At 32.9% G+C, this 18,419-nt stretch overlaps 1 protein-coding gene across 1 annotated transcript in view; it reads left to right on the top strand.

The window, feature by feature from the left end:
- LOC128014861 (serine/arginine repetitive matrix protein 3-like) overlaps positions 1-18,419 on the top strand; it is a 62,976-nt gene that overhangs the window by 11,697 nt on the left and 32,860 nt on the right. The window contains exon 2 of the mRNA XM_052598547.1: positions 16,074-16,321. Coding sequence (XP_052454507.1) covers positions 16,086-16,321 — 236 coding nt within the window. The 5' untranslated portion in view covers positions 16,074-16,085. The remainder of the gene's footprint in view (positions 1-16,073; positions 16,322-18,419) is intronic.

Genomic DNA, 18,419 nt, shown 5'->3' with positions numbered 1-18,419 from the left:
TTAAAAAGTATTGTCTTGGGAACTACTGAAATACAACCTTTTGCACACTACTTTTACAAATGCATTAATAATTTAAGAAAATGACAGATCATTTTCGTGTAGAGCCCTTCAGCCCATTGGTCCCCATTGAAGTCCATTATATGGAGAAAAATCCTGGGATGTTTTCCTCAAAAACCTTACTTTGTTTGCGACTGAAGACAGAAAGACATGAACTTCTTGGTTGACATGGGGATGAGATAATTATCAGGAAATTTGTAGTCTGGAAGTTAACTAATTTAGTTTAGCAATTAAAAAGGCTTTATAGGTCTGACATAGATTTGCTTCTTACGCCGGAGATTATTTCTGATTTATGTCCTCCTAAAGCTTCCTAATCAAGGATCTGACTTCCCTGCTTAAAAGACAAGCTTAGACCAGTATGATCGTCCATTCTGGTTCAGACTGGTTTAGATCAGTAGAGAGATTTAAAAAGAGCTGGTGAGTTCAACTAAATTAAAGTTCTGTTATCATTTATTAACCAAGAACAGCTCCTAAATATCCTATTTTCCATCGTTTATTTAAAAGTTCGCCTATTAAAAAATGTTAGGACAGAATGCATTGTAACCTTAATGCAATGTTTATGGAATGTGCATACTATTTTATTAAAACTTGATGTATGTTCTTAGAATGTTGAGAGAAAATATTCAAAGAACAACATTCTATGAATGTCCTTATGATGTCATTTGATGAACGTTCTAAGAAACATTTTGTAACATTCTGATCACAACAACAAATTTTTTTTAACATTCTTAGGATATTAAAAATAAACATTCAAATTATTGGTTGAATTTTATATACATTTTGGGTAAAAAATTTTTTTTTGAATGTTACAACATGATACGCATTGTGGTTTCATCTTCTTCCTCATTCTGTATACTCTGTTTATACTGAGACAAATGCCAGGGCATAAAGCGCACGCTAGTTTAGACACGACACACTGTCATCGAGTGCACAGATATAATCTCATCAGCCTAAAACAAGACAGTATTGGGATAATGAAACAGAGCCGAGAATAAGTCATCACTCATTCAGACGTAGAGACGGGGGACGGGATATAAAAGAGAGGTTGATTTGTCTCGAGTGGCTCAATGCGTTCATATTTTACATGCATTCAAATTAAATAAAAATTGACCCTGTTGTTCAAAAGATTTTTGTTTTTAAAAAAAATGAATACTTTCATTCAACAAGGATGCACAAAGTTGATCAAAAGTGACATTTATAATGTTACAAAACGTGTCACTGTTTTCACAAATGATTTCTGAAGATCATGTGACACTGAAGACTGGAGTAATGATGCTGAAAATACAGCTTTGATCATAGGAATAAAATACATTTTAGCATATATTTACATAGAAAACACTTACTTTAAATTGTAATAATGTTTTAATATTTTACTGGTTTTTGCTTTATTTTCAACAAATAAACACAGTCTTGGTGAGCAAAAGAGACTTATTTCAAAAACATTTAAAAAAAATAATCCATACTAAAAACCCATCCTGCATTTGAGACTTCAATATCCTGAGAGTTCAATATCCTGTTTTACTAAAAGTATATCACATCACATTTTTGTTAAGATGAGAAAAGCCTTCATCCATCACACATTTAATAGTCTGTTTTCTTGTTCATTCTGCTTCATGCACTTATTTCTTCTTCTTGGAGGATGTTAGTATCACCTCCAGCAAGAGGGAGAGAGAGAGAGAGAGAGAGAGAGAGAGTGAGAGTGAGACACACAGAGAGAGAGAGAGAGAGAGAGACACACACACACAGAGAGAGAGAGAGAGAGAGAGAGAGAGAGAGAGAGAGTGTGAGTGAGATTGAGAGAGAGAGAGAGAGAGAGAGAGAGAGACAGAGATGCTGTATTGTGGTTTTGCGCATCCCGGATGCTGAGGGTCAGAGCAGATAGAGACGGAAATAAGCTGTCAACAGCTTTCACCTGTCCGCTGATTGATCTCTCTATCCGTTTCTCTCTCTCTCTGCTGATTTCTCATGACAATGCTTTCTCGTTCTCCCTTTGGCTTGCCTCCATCTGTCTCTGTTCATCATATTTTATTACCACTGTCCATTTCTCTTCATACGTGGACCGAATCTTTCCGCATGCCCTTCATTCTTACTAATGACAAGCAGCTGGGATGGAACATGTGCTCACATAATATTAGATTATGTAATAATCACACATTTAAAGAGAAGATTCTGTCTGGATGAATATCTTTCCAAACTTGTGTGACTTTCTTTCATTGATGTTAAGCAGAACAGTTAGGGTTCTTGAGATTCTGGTGGAACCTTTAGGTAAAATTATTTACTGTTTGTTTATCTGCTTCTTTTTCCAGTCCATCACCTTCTCTGTCAGCAGAATTTTGCATTAGAAAAAGAAGAAACAGTTTATAGATAATCCATCCCATCTTTAGTCCCACTCTGAATGAACTCACATATTTAATGTGTCTCTGCATATCGGATCTGATCTGAGTCGGAGGAAATCAGAAACTCCTGTTTTGTTCATTTAGTTTAAAAAATACAGTAATATTGTTAAATATTATTACACTCTTAAATAGCTGTTTTCAATGTGAGTGTATGCTAAACTGTAATTTATTTCTGTGATGCAAAGCTGAATTTACAGCATCATTCCTCCAGTCTTCAGTGTCACACGATCTTCAGAAATCATGAAAATATGATAATTTACTGCTCAAGAAATATTTCTGATTATTGTCAATGCTGAAAACAGTTGTGCTGCTTCATATTTTGTATTTTTGTATTTTGTATCTGTAATATATTTCTACAAGTTATAGTTAATTTATAGTTTTTAATTTTAATTTAAATGTCTCAAATATATCAATCCATTTTACTAGATGCACTGTATAAAAAAATACACTTTTGATAAATTTAATGCATCCTTGCCAATGTAAAGTATTAGTTTCTTTCCTAAAAAATATAAATATCACAGATTCCACAAAAATATCAGGTAGCACAACTGTTTTCAGCATAGATAATAATCAGAAATGTTTCCTGAGCAGTAAATCATCATATTATTATGATTTCTGAAGATCATGTAACACTGAAGACTGGAGGGATGATGCTGAAAATACAGCTTTGATCACAGAAATAAATTACAGTTTAAAATACATTGCAAAGGAAAACAGTTATTTGAAATTGTAATAATATTTCACATTTTTTATAGTTTTTACTGTATTTTTTTTATCAAATAAATGCAGTCTTGGTGAGCAGAAGATACTTCTTTTAAAAACATAAAAAAATCAGTATACACCTGAATGGTTGTTATGGCTGTTCTATATTTTTATTTATGTTTCTTGCGTATTTTATCATCCACCAGGTAAAGATTGTGCAAATAAGATGTAGAAATCCTTTATTTTTAGTAGCACAGAATTGAATATAAACAGTGTTACTAGTGATGGTTGACTTGGCAAACAGCACTGATTATCTTCCCACCTGATGTGAAATCCACCCTGAAGAGTCTGTGAAGAGCTGATGAAGATAATTACCAGGTTTCTGCTCTAAATCCAGATCTTAATGGTGGCGTGGGCGGAGACTGCACATATAATCCGACCAATCGCAGCGCAGCATCATGCATTAGCTCCCACCACCAAACCTGATTAGCATGTTCCTCCTCTCTTATTCTGATGAAATGAACATGTGAATTCATGAATGTTTCATTAGCAGAGACTACATTAGAGAGCTGCTATATTGAGCTATAACTGTTGCTGTTCTACTTTGGTCTTCATCATTTTCTGCTCTTCCTCTCTCTCGATGGGTTATTTCTGAGATGATGGACTTCAGTGCTGTTTTGCTATCATTGAGATACTAACATAGTTTGTGTTTGAATTAGATGTTATTTTTATATTTTCTGTTTTATTTTTTAAAGTGTTCGAAATGTTGTTTTTGTCTATTTTATTATTTTTTAAGTATGAAATTAGTAATTTAGTCATATGCCTATATAGTTTTTTATTAAGCTTTAGTTTGTTTAGATTTAGTTATTCAACAGGAACTACACAAAATGTTGAGCAACTAAAGTTTTTATAATGTTTTCATGTTCATTTCATTTTAATTTTAGCTCAAGTTTTACTAACTTTCTCATGTGCACTTATCATTTTCATTAGTTTTTGTCTTAAATACCTACTCAAGGTAAATGTTTCTGTTTTTCAATATTTTTATTTATTTTATCCTTAATTTATTTTATTTCAGTTTTAGTTTTAGAAATTTTAGTTCTTCAACTAATTTTATTTTATATTATTACAAGTAATTAAAAGAATGAAAATAATCAAGCAATGAAAATGAAAACAAATGTCAATTTTTATTTTATTTTTAGTTTAAGGCGTACTATTTTCTTATGTGCTTTTGTCATTTTTTTCCCTTAAATATCTAAATATAGTTTGTGTAATTTCTACTTTAGTTTTAGCACATCATTAAATATTTCTATATACTGTATATTTTTTAATATTTCAGTTTATTTTTATTTTATTTCAGTTTTAGTAATTGTCTTTCTTTCTTTCTTTCTTTCTTTCTTTCTTTCTTTCTTTCTTTCTTTCTCTTTTCAATAGTTTGTTGCCAAGGTGGCATTTCTAATAGTTAACAGTTTAAGCTTTAAATACATTATCAAAATGTTTTTAATAGATGCAGTTAACAATAACACTTTCTCTATTGGTTAGAAATAGTATGCAGGATTCAGTGTTAATTTGCAGTCTCTCTCTGCTCTTTCTCTCACATCTCTCACCCACATATGTGGTAAAATAGTTCAATATTCTATTAAACACGCAGTAAAAATACAGCTGTGGGAGTAGAAGCAGAAAAGACGACTCATTTCCTCCTCTGTTTTCTTTCAGATAGCTTTTGCTCCTGCCGTTTTCTCCTCGCTCATTGATTTCCGTCTCCATCTTCTCTCTCTATTCATCTGTCTAACTCGCCTGAGATTTGTGTGTTTAGCTGTTTTATATCACTTGACTTTACACGGTCAAATCTTAAGATTGGAAATATATACCGGCATGCGTTTTATGCCCCTGAACATGGAGTCAATCAAGCGTAATTTTCAATTATCAGTAAACCTGCACAACACGTCCACGGGCTCCGTTCCGAACGGGGAGAGCTGCCTACCTAGATGCCATTTTTGGACTTGTTTTGAAGCCTGTTTCAAACAGAATAGTTGGTAGAATTATTCTGCCTTTCGACTTTAAGCTCTAATGCAACATTGCATGCAACATTTCACAAATAAGATAATCTTAGAATGCAATGCAACTAGCTAAATTGGCCGAAATAGTGATATTACTACATATACAAACGCCAACTTCTCACTAGGGTTTTGGAACGGAAAGATAAAGTGCTGTGAAATGTAGACTTTTCCAATGCAATAGTGTTGTGTGTTTGAGTCAGGTCTTCTTCCAGTGAAGATGCATGTCTAAATACATCAAAATACTCTCTTTGCTTCTGCTTTTTGCCTTTATTCATCATTCTCTCTCTCTTTTGCTCCCACCACAGCTCTTGTTTACAAAATGTTTGTTCTTCAAAGTATGCTAATGGACGATATGACCCAGATCGGTGTGTGTGTGTGTGTGTGTGTGTGTGTGTGAGAGAGAGAGGTAGAAAGGACATCTGGCCTGTGAGGATGAGTGTGGTTGGACTCGTTATGTTGAAGAGGCGGCCGAAACCATAACCCTCATTCTCCAGAGAAATCACTTTCTGCGTTCGCTTTGAAAAAATGACTCGGTTGTGTGTGTGTGTGTGTGTGTCTAGATAAATCATAGTTATGTGAGTTACAGAAGATGCTTTATATCCCGTCTGTAGTCTGACTTGCTCAAATAAAATCTAGTGCCGCTCTGTGTGCATTAGTGAAGATGCACACAACTCACAATGGATTGCGGTGCAGTTAGCATGTTGTAGGTCTGACTTCACAAGGTTAATACAGTACGTTATCAATGAAAACCTGTTCTCAATGGAATTATTTCAGCGAGCTACATGTTGAGCATGAATGTATGGAATCTTGTTTCCATCCCACATGATAAAAAGAAGAATTATGACCTTTATCTCAAAATTAAGAGAAAAAACTCAGCACTGGATTCAACTAGCACTAGAAGAAAGGTCAGAATTGTTTGATTAAAAAGTCACAATTACCTTTTTTTTGCAAATGAATGTGAAACTTTATGTTTTCTATGCCAGCCTATGAAAAATATACTTGTGAAAATTGTGAAGTGTTTTCTTGTGCCAAACCGTGTTTCAATAAGTCACATAAGAGATTCATTTCAGTGCAGACGTCACCTTTGCAAATCCTTGAATTTTGAATTGATTCATTGATTTATTTTTTTAGCAGTATTCTTTAAATAAATCGATAAATTAAATTAGCAAAGACACACTAAATTCTTTTGATATTTTTCATCGAAGAATCCTGGAAAATTGAATGTATCACATTTCCACAAAACATAATAATCAGAAATGTTTTTGATGATTTCTGAAGGATCGTGTGACACGGCAGACTGAAATTCAGCCTTGTTCACAGCAATAAAATACAGTTTACAATAAAAAACAGTTATTTGAAATCGTATTATATTTCACAGTATAACAGTTTTTACTGTATTTTCAAATGAATGCAGCCTTGGTTAGCAGAAGAGACTTAATTTTTTTTCTCTCAAAAACGTTAAGAAATCATAAACCAATCCAAAAGTCTTTAATGGTAGTGTAAGTATATTTATCATCACCAAAAATGCATAATGTGACTGCTGTCTTCCTGAAGTAAATGTGATTATCTCAGAAGTCTCTCGGCGAAGGGAAAGTGTTGTTTTACGGTTTTTCTCAAGATCTCAGGACTTTTACTCTCCTCACACACATTAAGTGTGTGCAAGTTTTACAACAACAAACACACACACACACACACTTTGATTCAATCCTGCAGAGCTAATATTAGTTTCTTTAACACTGCTGATTTTATTGGCTCTCTGTACAACAACAAAGCAGGTTTCTTATTGATTATCCTTTTTTTTCAACCCTGTGAGACTGAAAGTAACGGCAAAAAAAAAAGAAAAAAAAAAGAGAGATCTAGAAACCCCTTCTTAAAACCGTGAAATGCATAGTTACAAAGTATTTGGTCTTGATAAACTGTCAATTTATATTTTTGCAGTGATATTATGCACATTGCATGTTGCTCTGTGTTGTGTATAATGTTCAAAGCAATGCATTCATTACAGTGTGTGTTTGTGGCCATGTTATTGTAGTCTTTAGGTCTATCAGTCATTGCTTTAATTTACAGAGCAGTGAATTTCTCTTAATTTTTGTGTTCTTCATCTAGACCAGCAGACTCTACCAAGGTTTTCTACTGATAAACTGCTGATATAGTCACACATTGTGTGAGTGTGTGTGTGTTTCAGTAGGTAGAATGGATGTACTGGGTCATTGTGTCTTGTCAGTGAAGGCGCATTAAACATGTAATTCCTTTAACTGAAGTTCAGAAAACAGTGCTTCAGCACCGAGTCCACTGTGCGACTCGAGCAGGTCAGTGTTATTATTTCAGCTTTCATTGTAAATATAGTGCATTAGAATCAGATTCTACAAGCTTCAGTGCTGTTTGGCTGCTGGACTTAATGCTGTACTGTTTGAGTTCAGAAGCAGGTTTGCATATTGTCTACTGGTCATGTATGCATATATTCAGGCACCAGGGATATTTGTCAATATTTAAAGAGATTTCCATGTTTCCAACTTGAGAACAGTTATGTAAAATTAAGTTTAGCATTTAAAGGCAAATAAATAAAATTTCATCATTAAATATTAGTATTATAATTTTACTTTTATTATGTAAAATAATAAAATGTTTTATTATTATTATTATAAAATGTTTATTATTACTGAATACTTAATTTTTATTTAGCAATAGTATTATTGCAATAGCAATTTATTTATAAAATATATAATACCACTTGTTTTTTATGACAGTAGTTGTGGTTATATTGCAATAATAATTAATAATTTATAATTATGTATTTATTTGATTAATTCTTAATAACTTAAATAATAAAAAATAAATAATATAATGATATTTATTGTTGTTGCATTTAAATTCTATTAATTGTCTCATATTATTTTATTATAATATTATCAAATACTTTTTTCTGTTTGAGTGTAGTATTATTGCAATAGTAATATGTGTCTTAAATTATTTTTTAACTTTTTTAAATAATGTAAATGTAAACGAACACTGATTATTGACTGATATTGACTTCACTGGTATAAAATCATATTTGTGCTAGAAGCATGTTTCTTCTGAACTTTATGATTCATTTGTAAGGCGTTCAAGGTATTTTAAAAAGCATGAGGCGACGCTGACACCCAATTCTTGTCTCCTCTGAGCCGTTGGAAGAAACTGCCCTGAGGGGAAAAAGTAAACCGTTTCTTCCTCCATAACTCCATCAGCTGTGGAGAATGGGATGGAGGATTATTCTGCTTCAGGAGCAACTTTCTTCCATCCTCAGATAATGGCGCAGAAGGTTATTTCAGGTTCTGAGAATGGAAAACTTCTAGAACCAGTTTTGTGTCTTAGCTCCTTTTGTTTCTCCAAATCTAAAGAGAGCCCTCAGAAAGAAAATGAAAAACTGGTGCTGTGCTCGTGTGTTGGCTCTCTCTTTTAGAAAAGCAATAAAGCTTAAAATCATCTGGAGGAGGACAGCTGCCTCCTGGGAAACACACTCAGTGTCGGGGTCTTTCATTCGCCTCATTCTGTGAGATCGACCCGTCTTTAAAGGCCACGGCTCTGAAATCGACCTGATTCTCTTTCACCTGACTGAGCTTCTCACGCTCTTCAGAGTAAACGGCAGATGTCTTGCGTCTGAAATCAAACGACTGACAGCGTAACACAGCTTGTAAACAGAGATGCTGCAGTTAACTGGAAGTATCGAGGGTCTCGTGTAATTATATAGTCTCCTATGCATGTCCTGAGGCTTTTGAATTGGGTTTGTCTCACAAAGATAAATTTGATGCTCTCCTGGGCACTTTTTGTCTTCATTATTTATTTACAGACTGTATTCACGAGCCTCAACAACAGCTGCGTTTCAAAACCTAGTGAGCTGCTTACTTAGTGTTTTGAGGCATCACAGGATAACATGTAGAAACATTGTTTCCTTTAAGAAACCTTAACTTAAGACAACCAATTATAAAGCAGCATCATACATGAATAAGCCCATCATGCATAAAGCTTAGTACAAAGTAATGGATCCCATATGGAAATGTTATTTATGACAAATAAAGTGACAGTGCCATGTATGTAACTTTTATGTAATATCTCTGTGTAGATGAAGATGGAAATCCCCATAGTAAAATTTTTATATATGCATATGTTAATAATATGTGATGATTTTAATAGGCATTCATATGAAACAACCATACAGTATATGTCAATAAATAAGGCCAAAGATTTGTACCTAAAGATGCAATTAATAAAGATGCATATATATATACACACACACACACACACACACACACACACACACACACATATATATATATATATATATATATATATATATATATATATATATATATATATTTTAATATATATATTTTTTTAATATATATATATATATATATTAATATATATATTTTTTAAATATATATATATATATATATTTTTTTTTAAATATATATATATATATATATATATATATATATATATATATATATATATATATATATATACATATATATATGCATCTTTATTAATTGCATCTTTAGGTACAAATTTTTAGCCTGGATAAAAGCGTCTGCTAAATGCATAAACTATATATATATATATATATATATATATATATATATATATATATATATATATATATATATATATATATATATATATATATATATATAAACTATGTTTTTGTAATAACATTTTTTAAGTGCATGTCTATCTTTTATATTTACTTATATAACTTGCTCTGACAGGTTTTAGGATGGATATGTATTACACATACATAAACATTCATATTTTCATAAGTATGTGATCTATTTCATGTATGTTTCATGTATATTTGTTTACTTAATATGACAATATATTTCTTATATGGAAATAGAATGTACATGTATTACATTTGCATTTGGAATCAATAAATGTTATTTTAAATTGCAATAATATTTCACAATATTACAGATTTTACTGTATTGTTGATCATTTTAATCAGGATCGTGCCTGTCATGTATGCAGCATGTTTGCTAACTTCAGTGTAGTGATGCATTATGAAATGAACTCTAAAATGGATAGTGTTTATTCCTGACATTCGCCCAGGGAAATCAAGGTGGTTAATAATGGGTAATTAAAATGCTGGAAGAGTGTATGTTTGAGAGTGAGAGGAAATCCGCGGAACATAGAGAGAACTAAATGAACGGAGCTTCAGCTGTTTAAGATCCCTCGAGGTTCTCTTGAGAAACGGTGGGTCGAGGGTGTTGTTAGCTCTCAGCTGCACAAGTGGAATCAGTTAAAGTGGTTGAGTCTGAGTGTGATCCAGCAAATCCCTGCAGCACACACTGTCACTTAGTGAGAGCTCAGCAGATCCCAGCCGTCTGTCAGAAGCAGCTAATGCAGCAGAACTGATGGTCTTCTCCTGTCCATCGTTTCAGTCTTCCAGATCCTGCTCTATTCCTTCCGTCCTTCCTTTCTCTTATTTGCATGTGAAGCAGAGCTAGTTCAGTCTCTGGGGTTTCTGCAGTCTTCATCCACATCCTTTTCTGATCCAGCGACAGAACAGTCATTTTTGACCTATTAGTCTGAGCTGAGGTGTAAAATGTAAAATAAAGAATGCTTAAAGGGTTAGTTCACCCAAAAATGACATTTTTACCGCAATCATGATTTCTGCTTCTATTGTTAAATTATGCATAATTGTCTGCAATATTTGCACACTGGTTATTTATGTATTGTTTTCGGGGGGGGGGGAGGGGGGGGGTTCTTCTCATTTGAATTTGCATTGATAACAAGTCTCTACAAGCATTTATGCAAACTTCCTTTAAACTGATAGTTTTTCTACTCAGTGCACACATGCACACAAACCTAAACTGTCATAAATATAAAATGAATCTCGACTCTATTGTTAGTAACTTAACAAAATACATTACACATAATAAAGTTGTTGGAGTTGATTTTAGAAATGTCACAGCTTTAGCTTGTGAAACAAGCCTTTTATTGTATTGTTTTATATGGATAGTGAATGTTCATTTATATGACAAACATAATACATTAGAAAACTAGATGAGGCCATGCAATTTGGCGTTCTTTTGATTTGTGTTTACTTGCAATATTTCAGATGCAATCTAAAAATATATATCTATAATGACTAATCGGGATTGTATTTATTAGAAAAATAATTGAACTATTATCATATAGCTCTACCTTCATATAATTTTCAACCTATATCCCAACTATCAGGGAATAATTTGTTCTTTAACATAAAATGTTATATTTGTTCTCATATGTTAAGAGGAAATAAGAGAGAACATTCAAAGGTAACATTCTAACATTTTCAAAATGATAGAATGGAATGTTCCTTTACCCAAGTAACCAATAAGAAACATTCTTAGTTTAAAAATCGGAATGTTTTGAACGTTTTAAATAAACCTTCTGAAAGAATCTTTTCTAAATGATAAAATGTAATGTTCCTCTAATGTTTGCAAAACCTAGAAAAAAGGTCCTATATATATGTATATATATATATATATATATATATATATATATATATATATATATATATATATATATAATGTATGTATGTGTAAAAGGTTGTTTTAAATGTTGAGAGAGCATTCAAATGTAACATTCTGATAACTTTTTCAAAATTATAGAATGGAATGTTTCCAAGGAGAAACATTCCTAATAAATGAAAACAAACTGAGCGTTTCATCATTTAAAAAACATTAGGAAGCAACATTTTCAGGACGGTTTTTAAATGATGAAATTTAATGTTCCACTAAAGTTCGCAAAACCAAGAAAAATACTGTTTAAATATATAAAAAAAAATTTAAACACTGAAAGAACTTTCAAATGTAACGTTCTCTTAAGGTATTCGAAATGATAGAATGTTATTATTAACAGCATTGCTACCATTGGAAGGCAGAGGTGAACCTCTTTTAATGTCTTAAAAACATATGCACACGCTAGCCTTCTTCTCTCTGTTTGCTGTTTCTGCACTTTGTGGATTTATTCCAGGCCAGTCCAGTCTGACAGGCAGCGAGCGCTGTGACGGTCTCTGGAGTAATGCTATTCTAACTCACTCTCATTGGGCTCACTGAAATAAATGCACCATTTTTTCCACACTGGGATGGACAGCTTGTGCTCGTTGTCACTAGATAGTATCCCAGCTGCTGGTTAAAAAGACAGAAAAAGTACAGTGAGTGAAAAACAGGTTGTGTAGATTGAGGTTAGAAAGACCTTCACAGCTCTTTAGGAAGCCTTGAAGAATGATGCAAGATTGCATTGATGAGAGCTGTACTCAGGGATTTCATGTAGCAGAAATCATGCATTTTACATTCAGAGAAGCAGATGAATGGAGAATCGAAAGATCTGAAGGATATTTAACATTTCTTCTTAAAGCCAAAATTCATCTTTGCTCTGATTCATAGTCATATATATATTTATATTTCATATATTTCATTTATATCTCACATCATGTCATATATATATATATATATATATATATATATATATATATATATATATATATATATATATATATATATATATAATTAATAATATATAATTTCATATTTGAATATTATTTAAACAAAATCAATATCTATTTATAATCCTTATTTCTAAATCTACATAATGTATAGTCAGTACTTTTCTCATCTAACACAATAATGCCTTTAAATGATATTTTGTGGAGTAAGTTAATAATGTGTTAATGTGTGATTAATTTGCTATTAATTTGATAAATCAGTCGGCTAACTTAGCACTGCTTCTATATGAATAACTGGACATTTAAAGCTTTTTAAAGGAAGCTGGGATCAGTCTTAGTCATGTGTGTTATGTAAAGCAGAGTATTTTGAGATGATCTTGTTGTTTAGCCTGGAAACAGACTGTAGGCGTTCACAAAGCAGAATAAGATTGACCGTTACAGGTCACTAGTACAGTATATATAGCATTGTTCCTTGCCTAAAAACCACCTCGGTGATATCTGTTAGCTACTATAAGCATTTTATGTGTAGGTTTCCAAGGAAAGGACTTATCTTCATGATAGTGTGTAGAATTTTCTTTGTAATTCTCATGAAAGACCGATTTATATTAAGCTCATTTGTACTCCCTGTAATAGAGATGAGCACTTAAATATCATTTAGGACAAGAGAAGGGAATAAATCAGCACGTATGCTGCTTCATGTCCTGTGTGATTGCTTTTATAGCCATCAAAGGTCACATGACGCAAGACACGATGAATGTAAAGGGAAAATAATGAGAGAATAAGTATTCAAGTCGCAGATATCTGAGGAGAGATTTAGTGTGTAATAAATTCAGTGATGATTCCTCCTGCTGTTCCTCCATCTGTTCAGCTCTACTGCGCTTTGTGACTTTACCCACAATCCACGGCGTGCTAAACAAAACGAAGAACACCACGCTCCTTCATCAGTCCATGCTGGAAAACAAGCATTTGTAATTGAATCCTGTTTTCAACCCAGATCTGACTGTGTTTTAAAAACAAGAAGAGGAAAGATTGTTATGCACTTCTGTTGTTTCTATATTATACATTTTGTATTTGAATTGAAGAATTATCAAAAGAAATGTAGGTTGTGGAATAAAGTCCTTTTTATAAAATAGAGAAAAAATAGAGCGCTTTATCTGCTGTAATGAATTAAAGAAGTAAACAAAAGGTTAATTATCAGTCTGTTGAAGTTCATTTAATATTGCACACAGTTTTTGGAGAATATCAGGCTTTGAAAACAGAATAAAATGCGTTTTAATAGAATTCTGAAAAGAATTAGGCTCTTGTATCTATGGTGATTAATCAAAGGAATAATCAAAAGATTAAATAATTATTTGTTTTTGTTCTTTTTGTCTTCCGGCTGTGGATGTTGAATAACATGTTCTTTAATAAAATACAGATTTTTTTTATTTTTTTTTATTTTTTAATAGACATAATCAAAACATTAATTGTTCATCAAAATAAATGTTCATTGAAGTTTATAACATATAGAAAACATAGGCTTTTTATCTATTGTAATAAACTGAAGAAAAATTCGGAAGAGTAACTGATTATCAAAATAAACGTCCATTAAAGTATACTTTTTTAACAAACGTTATACATGTATTGTTCTGTAATAAAATATATAGAAAAAAATAGTTTGATCAATCAAAGACCTCATGCAGTGAAATATCAGATAGTTTGTGGTGACTGTGATGAAGTCAATGTGTTATATATATTATATATATTTTTCGCATGTTCTGGTATCTCATCCAGACGAGACGAGACAGCACTTCTCTTCATTTCTCTTTGTTTGCTGTATATTGCCAACAGCCAATAGGATTAAAAAAACTACTGCCATTTATTATACTAATTAATTTAGGTGAGAATATCTTCTTTGTGGATGTGAATGTGATAATGAATGGACTGTGTTATTCAGCGCTTACATTTGTGAATGCACACAACAGTATAAAAGCCCAGCTTACATAGAAAAAGAGATAGTTGCTCCCAGTGCTTTAAGTGGCCCAAAAGAGGTGCCGGTATTTCTTTTCTTTTCTGTTTTTTTTTTTTTTTGATGACTCTCCTCATCCCCTGAGGTAACAACAATTATATTGAAGGGGTTTTATATACAGCAGTCAACAGGCGATCTTAATAATAAATCCTTTTATTAGTTTGTGGATTTGCTTGAGCTAGTAAGAACTACTGAACATGAATAAAATGTGCAAAAGTATTTTGAAAAAATACCCTTAGAAAGAGCAACTGCATTCAAACTGCTGAACATAGCCTACTCAAATTATTCACGATCCGAACTCACAAACTGACTCAAATGATTCGCGATCCCCAAAATGACTCAAATGATTCGCGAACCCGCTAAGAACTCCCGAACTGACTCAAATGATTCGCGATCCCCAAAATGACTCAAATGATTCGCGAACCCGATTTGAACTCCCGAACTGACTCAAATGATTCGCGAACCCGCTACGAACTCCCGAACTGATTCAAATGAATTGCGATCCCCAAACTGACTCAAATGATTCGCGAACCCGCTTTGAACTGATTCAAATGATTTTCGATCCCCAAATTGACTCAATGATTCGCGTATCCGCTCCGAACTCCCAAAATGACTCAAATGATTCGCGATCCCGCTCCGAACTCCCAAAATGACTCAAATGATTCGCGATCCCGCTCCGAACTCCCAAAATGACTCAAATGATTCGCGATCCCGCTCCGAACTCCCAAAATGACTCAAAGAGTCTCAAATCAAACATAAGCAGTATTAATAGTGTTATTTTAGTATAATTGAGATACAATTTAAATCGTAAGAAATATTTTGAATTAGTTTTATTTTTACATTTTTCTTCAAGTAATTTTGTAATTATTATTTTTACTAGTTTTATATATATATATATATATATATATATATATATATATATATATATATATGTGTGTGTGTGTGTGTGTGTGTGTGTGTGTGTGTGTGTGTGTGTGTTTAGTTTCTATTCATTTGATGTATTTTTTATATTTGTAGTTTAGTCACTTTAAAGTTTTAATAAATAAATTATAAATAAATTGAATATAATTTATATATCATTTTAATGGATGTCTATCATTTATATTAGATATATAGTTCTTGTAACTTTTTATAAATAGTTTTTTTTTTCAGTTTATTTAGAACATCAACAACAAATGTTGCCTTCTGCAACTAGCAGAAATAAAATAAGTTTACTTTTTTTCTTTTTGTTGTTGTTGTTTTACTCCACTAAACATTTATTTAGCTGCAATTAATGAAAATGTTTTTTTCTTGATGCCTTTAGTTTTAGTTGACTATAAAACCCATAGTTCCTCTGGAGTGGATGTTAATATCAGATCTGGTGTCTCTGTGTTTGTGTCTGTCAGAGCGCTGTGGCCATGTACGATGGGGCGAGGGTTCCCTCCCCTGAGGATGCTGCTAACGGGGTCCCACTGCAGCCCGAGACCCCCGCGGCCACACATCCCAAAACTAACGAGGAGCCGGAGGAGAAAGAGGGCGTCCCACCTGAGCCCGTCCTGGTGAAAAAGGCTCACCGTGAGATTCTGGACCATGAGAGGAAGAGGAGGGTGGAGCTGAAATGCATGGAGCTTCAGGAGATGATGGAGGAACAGGGGTGAGTGAACGAAATATACAGTATGTGTGTTTATGAGTGATTTGATACTTTAAAATAAGGATTTAACAATTATGCAAACAGTTGTCATGTTGACTTTAGAACTGTTCCAAAGCTTAGAACACTGCCTCGTTGACTTCTGTGTCCAAAGCTGCATCTTAAATGGACAGAAGCTGCATCTCACAAGGGACTCACCAGTGCTGCTGTTATTAGCTTATAACTTATTCATCATTAGTTGATGAAGCTGATTCAAAACAACATATGTATTTAAATTGCGAATCACACAATAATGTGCGAATTAGGATATATTTAACCATTTTGCAATGTACTTAATTTTTTTGCTTACAGGATAAATCAACAATTTAAAGTCAAATGTAAATGCCGTAAAAAATGTTGCATTGGCAACTAATTGAAATAATACATTCTGCAAATTATATAGTCAGTCTTTCTAAATTCTGAACATATTTGCATAAATTTCACAAATGTACTTTATTTTGTGCTTTTAATCAACAATTTAACATTTCAAAATGTTTTTTTTATAATTTGCATTTACGTTGTCTCCTCTTTACTTACTGAAATAAAGCTGAAATAAAAAAAAATATTTTCTAATAATTGTAATATTTTCTAATATAATCTTTTAATCTAAATCAATATTAGATGAAAAACTTTAAGTCGTGAATTATGTAATACAGTCTATCTACATTCTAAACATAAGTATTTGCATGCATTCAAATATTTAGCAAAATACTAAAGTAATTTTTGGTGAGCATAAGAAATGTAAAAATCTTAACGACCTCCAAACTTTTGAATGGTTTGTACTGAACACAGTCTTATGATAAACTATTTATTTATTTTTTGGTCATAAAAAAATGACAGATTTATGAATTTCTGTGAATTTAAATTAATTTAATTTAAAAGTCAGTCGTAATTCTGACTGATGCATGGCGCTGCAGGACGCAGTAAAGCGAGCGGCCTGTAATACGGCTGTATTGGTGATGTGACGGAGGATTTGTGGCATGACTGACGTCTGCTCTAATCCACACGTCCTGCAGACGTCTGCGCTCGGGCCTCGTCTGACGGCTCCTGAAGCAGCTCTCAGTGTCTCTTATTAAACAGAAGCTGTGTGACCTTGAGGCAGAACGAATGATGGTGATAAAGCACACAAATTTAGTAGTTTAATTTAATAGTTTCAGTCCTGTCACCTGATTGGTCAATCCAATCTAGTGTATAACAGTGCAAAGAGAGACTATGAACATCACTATAGTGGAAGCATGACACCATTCGGTCGGTTTGATCCAGAAAATAAAGTTTGAATGAAAATGTGTGTCCTTAATGTTATTAAAGAGAAAAAAAAAAACAAATATTAATAATGACAAAAATAGGCATGCTGGTTCCTATACTAAAGTGTTACCAATAGAATAGATTTACCAGCACTTATCAAAAACTGAACTAAGAATATGGTTCATTTAATGCAAAGTGTGTAATTTATGCACCAGTTACGCCAACCAGTGGAATTTCAAAAATAAAGACAGGTTTCCCAAACATTGCACATCTATCTGTATAAAGTCACATGTTTTTCTTTACTGCATCCTTTTTTTCTTTTAGGGGAAAAATACTTTTTCTTGTTAGGAGCTCTGAGTAATAGCTATTAGACTTATGATGATGTTGGAGATGGAGGATGGCTGTGGATCAGCCATCTGGCAGTGCACACACACACACACACACATTGCATGATGACTAATTGTCTCTGCTTTAGGAGATGTTGGCTCTCCATATGTTCGTCCCAGTGTGAGTAGCGGCAGACGGTGTACAGCTCTGTGAAAGTCAGACGAGCTCCATTCATGTAGCGTTTGCTGAAGACCTGGTTTTCTTGTGTTAAACATGCTTCAGCGGCCGCGTGTTTTCTGTTTATCTCTGTTTGAGCAAGAGACCTACACATCTCATCCTTGAGGCTTCTTAAACAGCCGAAAAATTTACTCTACCATTTACACTTCTTCATGCCGATCTAAACTCATATCACGTTATTCTGTGCAACACACATGAGATTTTGAAGAATCATTCCAGCTGTTTTTCAGACAATGATTAAAAAACACCATAACTG

This window comes from Carassius gibelio, chromosome A5, assembly GCF_023724105.1.
Source record: "Carassius gibelio isolate Cgi1373 ecotype wild population from Czech Republic chromosome A5, carGib1.2-hapl.c, whole genome shotgun sequence".
NCBI lineage: Eukaryota > Metazoa > Chordata > Actinopteri > Cypriniformes > Cyprinidae > Carassius > Carassius gibelio.
The sequence above is the reverse complement of the archived record's forward strand: the minus strand, read 5'-3'. Positions and strand labels throughout refer to the sequence as shown.